Source organism: Caenorhabditis remanei, chromosome IV (genome assembly GCF_010183535.1).
Source record: "Caenorhabditis remanei strain PX506 chromosome IV, whole genome shotgun sequence".
NCBI classification, from domain to species: Eukaryota; Metazoa; Nematoda; class Chromadorea; order Rhabditida; family Rhabditidae; genus Caenorhabditis; species Caenorhabditis remanei.
Window position 1 is genome coordinate 11,448,661 of NC_071331.1, and position 6,880 is coordinate 11,455,540.

The 6,880-nt window shown below is 36.0% G+C and overlaps 3 protein-coding genes across 3 annotated transcripts; 1 reads left to right on the forward strand and 2 right to left on the reverse strand.

The window, feature by feature from the left end:
• Positions 1 to 781: 781 nt before the first annotated feature.
• Positions 782 to 2,004, forward strand: GCK72_013314 (uncharacterized protein; the record flags this gene model as incomplete). The annotated part of the gene is made up of 3 exons (XM_003101194.2): positions 782 to 860; positions 909 to 1,532; positions 1,586 to 2,004. The coding sequence occupies 3 exons, from the start codon at positions 782 to 784 to the stop codon at positions 2,002 to 2,004; spliced, it is 1,122 nt and encodes a 373-aa protein (XP_003101242.2).
• Positions 2,005 to 2,342: 338 nt separating this feature from the next.
• Positions 2,343 to 4,110, reverse strand: GCK72_013315 (uncharacterized protein; the record flags this gene model as incomplete). The annotated part of the gene is made up of 5 exons (XM_053729792.1): positions 2,343 to 2,381; positions 2,438 to 2,512; positions 2,561 to 2,653; positions 2,890 to 3,098; positions 3,849 to 4,110. The coding sequence occupies 5 exons, from the start codon at positions 4,108 to 4,110 to the stop codon at positions 2,343 to 2,345; spliced, it is 678 nt and encodes a 225-aa protein (XP_053584564.1).
• A 680-nt stretch (positions 4,111 to 4,790) lies between these two features.
• GCK72_013316 (uncharacterized protein) lies at positions 4,791 to 5,537 on the reverse strand (the record flags this gene model as incomplete). Its single annotated transcript, XM_003101246.2, has 4 exons — positions 4,791 to 4,922; positions 4,973 to 5,082; positions 5,210 to 5,315; positions 5,463 to 5,537. 4 exons carry the CDS (start codon positions 5,535 to 5,537, stop codon positions 4,791 to 4,793), a joined length of 423 nt encoding a protein of 140 aa, XP_003101294.1.
• Positions 5,538 to 6,880: the final 1,343 nt, after the last annotated feature.

A 6,880-nucleotide genomic window follows, 5' to 3' on the forward strand; every position in this document is an offset into this window, starting at 1 on the left:
TGAAGATTTAACTGATAGTAGTACTGACACAGTTTTTTCGTTTTTCTTCTCTTGATAATCCATTAGCTATCGATGGACCAACATTTTTCGAAAAATCAATCAAAGGACGGAGAAGATCGTCATTCTGCCAATTTATGGAATAATGTAACCACAAAAAAGTTTTAGCGAACTCTTAACTGTAGTGATAAAGAAAATAATACAGAATCAAGTTTTGAAGAAGAATACAAAATACGGCCTAATATTTACTGTTATCATAATAATTGAATGCCATTTTTATCATTAGTCATGGATCGGTGAGTAGCCAATCCTTGTAAAAGTTAAAATGCGTTTACTTTACTTTCAGTTTCAGACCCTCAGTTTAAGGAGTACGTTCATCCTGCTCACAGTGCTTTAGATGTATCTATTATATCAAAGTTGATCACAGAGCAGTTTCAAAAAATCGAAATGCTCTAAAAAAATTTATGGTGAAGGATTGAATCAATTTTACGACTCGCTCTTTTTCGGTTTCACTGTATTCACATATTTCTTTACTATTGTTAATTATTAGTTCAAATATTATTGTTTATTGTGGAGTGTTTTTTTTCTCATTGGTGACCGCGCTCCACTGGAATCTGTAACGGAAACGCGACGCTTACTGTAATGAAAACGCGACGCAGCATCCTTCATCTTCACATCTCACATCTGTCATTCCCGCCATTTACTATTTTCGAAAATATAGATTTACTCTTCCTGTCTCTAGTTATCCTGCTTGTCTTCTTCCTTTTCACTTACGAATTAGAAAATGAATCAGTCGATTCTTTCTACTTCAAATACGAAATTATCTAACTCAATCCTTGAGAAAATTTATGAATTCTGGCAACGTAAGTGATTATTTACCTAATCGTAATTAAAATTTATTCATTTTTTAGAACCTGAAAACTACAAACATGTTCCCGTGGAAATCGCTCTTGAATTGTTTAATTCAAACAAAATTAAAATAAGAGAACTCGCGTGGTATTTGGAGACAAGTCCAAATATTCCTCAGAATTTTGAGGAAATTTGCAAAGGACTCGTTGAGAAGCATTTTCCTCAATTTATTCATGAGAAAGAGGGAATGGTGTATTACAATTGGTATGGATTTTTTCAATATTGTGTTTATGTCCAAGATGATGAGGATTACAATCAACAAGAAGAGATGCATCAGAGGAAATTGAAGGAATATGAATCTCAGTTGACAGCAATGGAAATGATTTCGGCAGGAACCGAAATGGTTCAAAAGATTATTGAGAATAAGAGAGAATTGATGATGACGAATCCAAAGAAGGCACTGAAAATAGTGGAACCAGCTCAGTGGATTATGTATAAGAGATTCAATGATATCGATCGATCCAAGTATCAAAAGGAATATATTCGACTATTGAGTTCGAATGAAGCTCCGCGCGAAGCTCATTTTTCGGCTTTTGAAGAAGTTATGAAAGAAGTTTTGAAAAAACAACAGCAAGATTTTATTGAGAAGGAAAATAATAAATGTTCGAAGGCGATTCCTAAAAAACGTAAGTGTCTCATTTTTACCATGAAAAACTCAACCGATAAACTTTATTTTCAGCAAATACAAAAACTACAAAGAAATCAGAAACTGCAGTGGACTTGAGTTTCCTGAAACCGTATCTTTCAAATGATGCGATCAAGAGAGTTGAGGAGAACGCTGGAAAGAATTCGAACAAAAAAGGAAAAGTTAAGAAACAGGAGCAAAAGAATGAAGTGAACGAAGAAGTAAAAGAAGAAGAGAAGGTTTTGACTGTTCGAGATTTTCTGAAAATGAAAAAAGAATCAAGAAAGTCGTCAATGGATATTCTGAAGAAACACAGAGTGCAACCATCTGAAGAGTTTGGTTGGAAAGTTAATGTTGATTGTAACAATCGAAAAGAAAATATCGAAAACAAGAACTCTAATTCTAAGAAAGAATGGACATCAAAAAGAAATTTACAATTCCATCCTGGAAATAATGTTCTGCCTAATTGCTGAAAATGCTGACTGCTATCAAATTCTTCTGAAAATTTTCAAATTCGCCACCGATACTCCAGTGAACTTTTAAATTACCATTGAATTTACAGTTGTTGGATAATCTTGTTTTCTGTTTTCTGCATTCTTTTTCAATATTATCATGTCTGTCTGTGTGCCATAAACCAATAAATAATAAATTAGAAATCTTCATTTTGTCATGTTAGAAATTAAAGGGGGTCTCTCTTCTCTTTTCCACGTCAACACCGATTCAACTCGGCACATCACAATGCATCGACCACTTGTTGATTCACAAACTTTGCCAGTTCTGGAATCTTTTATCAACCATTTGATAGCATTGATCAGAAGTTATTCCCTTCGGGAAATAAGGTTATGTCTGTCTGGAAAGATATTGATTTTAAGTTTTGAAAAAGTCATCAAACTCTAAATAACTTACTTTCGAAGTGACTGCATAATTCTTCGCATTCTCCAACATTCGTGCACAGAATGCACTTGTCAGACGTTTCTCGTCCTGAAAAGTTTCTTGCAAAGATAGAATTTTATGATTGGATTCACTCACAACTTCTTCTTTTTCTGGAACTTTTTCTCTCGAAGTTTCGACAATTGTGTTACGAGAAACATATTTTGCTCGGAGAGGTGCTGGAATGAGAATCTAAAATGGAGAAACAGAATCGATATTTATTCAATAAAACTGTCATTGTGATGCAGTTCATCTTTTCTAGCAATGGTATAATCTGTTCAACTATAGTTTGGAAAAAATTATTCTTTTTTAAAAATCCACATTTGAAACGTACAACGTTCAAGTTGATTTTTGAAACAGAGAAATTTTACATATGTTTTTTGTATCTACAGAATTGTCTACAGACCGAAAAAGTATCTCAAACTGACCTTCAAAACATTTTTGTGTCCAATTCTACCCGTATGCTCTTCTCTTCTTTCTGGAATAACTGGAGGTGGAGGTGGTGGTCTTGTAATTGTCGTGATTGTTGCACGAGCCGTAGCCGTCGGGGGTACTGTAGTTGTTGTATTACGTCTTCTTGTTGTCGTCGTTGGCAGTTCGATTCCTTCGATTTCTTCTTCTGGGTACTGTGCGGATGCTAAAATAAATCATAAACCCTGAAAGTCAGATTGAGTTTTTTCTCCGATCAGACTCCAAGCCTGCATCGTCTTTCAGAGTCCTGGGATTTGAGTGATTCTTGATTTCTTTTTCTGTTTCAAAATACAAATAATTATGCTGATGTAAATAAATAAATGTTTCTACCAGTGGCAGTCCTAATCTCGTTTGTGTTTCTAACAATTAGACCAAAAAAAACATTTTCCTCAATGTTGTTTTACTGATTTGATTGGTTTTCACTTTTTTGATAAGCTGAGCGAGGATGCTTTCAAATAACGTATCGGACAACTGAAGTACTCATGAAACAGTTAAATTTGCATTGCGTATCAGATGAATCCTTTAATAATTCGACTGAAAGATTCCGCTAGTCGCCCTGTATACTTTTCTCTCTGTTTCAAGATGTTAATGATGTGCGTACGATGTAAACTAAACCAGGAAACAAAGGGAATATCTCTTAAATTTTTTTTCAGTTTGACTATTTTCTAATGCTCATATGAACTGTTATTGAAGTCTAGGAAATTGCGATATAGGTTGCTAGAAAATCTAATAGTTTTCAATACAGAATTCTATGAAAGTCATTTCGTCAACCATTCAAATATATCACATGTTGCATGACATCTATACTCGATCATGGTCCAAAAAGCGGATCCTTCAGAAAAATGTGTTCTGTGGCGGGATTACGATGCGAGAAATGTAGAATCTAGATGTAAAATTCTGAACTTCAGAAGCTCACTTGTCCAGCAGTTCACTTCGCAGTGCAAGTTGGCCAAAAAGTTGCTCCAAGACTTGTTGAAATTCTGTCGATGGCTCCGATGGCACTTTTTTTTACGAACTGAAACATTTTGTTTCCGTTTTGACGACACATCATATTGTTTCCAGAAAATCTTAGCTTTAGTTGTGTTAAGATGGAAAATTGCTCGTCCCCAAAATATTCCCTGAATTTCCACAACTACAAAACAATCTGACATGCATCGCACCGACAACTCAAATTTCATCGTCTCATTTGCAGAACGATGCTTATACTTTAGTAGATCTCTTTTCGAAGATTTGCTTGTTCAGACATTTCAAAAATCCTTCTTAGAAGGCATCTGTCTTCAGAATAACGATTTTCTTGCAGCCATAAGTGCAATCTTTATCACTTTCAGTAAATTGTTTACTTTTTTCTCATTTAATCTTTGTCTTCTTGTGCTTGATTTTCAGATTTTCAGATATTCATAAAACTTTTTTGATATCCAAAACCTTATTTACACAAAATATACAACGTAACTGAGACACTGGAACTGAAATTTGAGGAAGAGAAACTGAACTGAAAATGCAAAAAAGAGATTCTTGATTAGCTTCATGAACTTTTTTTCGAAAAATTCCGACCAATTTTGAAATACATGAGTGAAATGGGGGGAGAAAGTAATACTGTTTGCACACTGGGAAGAACACGAACGGTTTTGGAAAATGGGAGACAAATATAACAAACAAAAAAATAATAAAAATAAAGAAAAAAATTCTCGAACGACGTCGGTTTTCTTCTTGAAAAAGGGCACCCTCTTGTTTTTTGTATGACGGAGATTTGAGTTGATTTTTGATGTGATGGAGATCTGTTGAAGTTGATGAGATGAATTTTCTGAAAATAAGAAGACATTTAGAATCAGAAGACGTGACTCTGTTAAAGAACACTTACCTATGATAATACTCTAGTATGAGCCCGATGAGCACGTGCTTCTTGCTCTCGCACTTTTGCAATACCCATTAAAAGTTGCTCGCAAATTGGCTTGGATTTCCTCACTTGCTCGTGTGTCATCTTTTTGACAAGCTGAAATCAAAAAGGTTAGGAATCTGGATTGGGGAGACCGGGAGGCTTACCAATTGTGGAAATTTGACAACCAAATTGCAAAATTCGAATATCACTTTCCTATCTTCTATTCTCATTTCTTTCAGCATATTTACATCTTTATATTCAATTTTTGCGGTTGCTGAAATAATGAAAAATAAGTTTACAGTCGATAGATCAAAGAGAGCAAGGAGGGGTGAGAGACACAGACAGCTAGACAGTCTAACCACTCTGCGTCTCTCCCTCTCCTCCTTGAAGATTCAACTCACTTCCTTGATAAAGAACAAACGACGTGGAGGAGGGAGTGAGGAAACAAAGAAAGATAATGATATAGGCGACGATCCTCTGCCTCGAGTCACTGAACAAATATCGACTCTGCAAAAAAAAACGAAATGAGTTGAAACGTCAAACGACACAAAATATGGGTACACCTGCCCCATTGTATCAAATTTCGAAGCGCCTCAAAAAGGTCGACGACGTCATCTGACCGGAAAACCAAATAGGTCATTCTCAAGTTCTCACCGTTTTCGTCGCAAGCTGGTAGTATGCGCGGGCTATCCGTGCCAAAGGCATTGTAGTATTTTCATCTGTTTGCATTACACAGTATACCTGAAAATTCATATGAATGAGATTCAGATCCTTCAGAGAGTTTTGACCTACCTATAGAAGAAATTCTGAATTTGTTTTGATTACTGTCACAGTAGTATATTCGTCTCTTCTTTTTCGATATAACCGCCAGAAAAACGTGGAAAATTGGTGAGCTCAGCGTTCGGTCCGTTTTGTAGTGCTGAAATAGGGAGGGTTAGATGACGTGGGATTAAGGAGAAAGGACGACAAAAAGGACGAGACGCAAAAATAATAATAATCGAGTGGGAGGTTTGTTTTTTTTGGGTGAGCATTTGTGCAAATTAAAGAATTTGAAATTTGAGAAATAGAATTTCAGACGAGAAGAGGAAGAATTCAATTCATTTCTAAATCAGTCAAAGTGACCAACAGAAGAATTTTTGAGGAGGTGGATAGAAGTAAAAGATAATTGATAGTTTCGGCAGTTTTAACATCTCAAAAATCAGTGAAATGATGAAAACTGTGGTCTCTTAGGCACCGGGTACCCCATAATTTGGACGTCGAGAAGAGAGGAGACCGGGTACTCGAGATATCAACAACAAATAAGCGGTGAGTTGTTTGGTGATTAGTTTCGAAGAGAATGAATCAAACAGATTTTTTAAGAATGGGATTCCTGGAAAATCTTCAACACGTTTAAATAGGGAGGAGGACCCGCACGGACCGAATGTTCGGACGACGACGTCAAAAAACGAGACGTCGGGGTGGGATGTATGGATAGGAAACCTTACGATTTGGAGGAGGAGGAAGATGTGCAAGAAGAGAATTACTATTTTTGAAAAATACGACACACACTCACACACATTCGCAAATTTTCATCACTAATTCCACTAGGAGTCATTGAGAGATTTCTGATTTTCAACCCACACTCTGACTGGATGCAATTTCAGATCAGTAGATCAAAACAAGAGGAATGACAAATGACAAATGACTGGGGTGAGAGAAAAAAATCTATAAAAGTGAAATCTTACAAAATATTACAGTATCCACATACCGCGGCGCTTTGAGACCTGACTAATGACTGATTTTTGAACGGGAAAAAGTATAGAATTGTTTTGATTTCTTTCTCTATGATTCAAAACTGAAGAGTTTTTTATTAAAACCGACAAGATATCACATATCGTTCGTCGTCGTCGCACATCGAAAAACACACGACGAGTCTAAAACTACGACAAATCCTGCTACTTCTGTCTTCAAAACTCGCGATTTCACGCTGGAATCCTGGAATCCGGCATGATTAAAAAATCGTACCAAATGGTGATGAGTGTACAAAAAAACACACTTCTTTCCGGGTGCTCTCGTGCTCCTTCACACCCAAA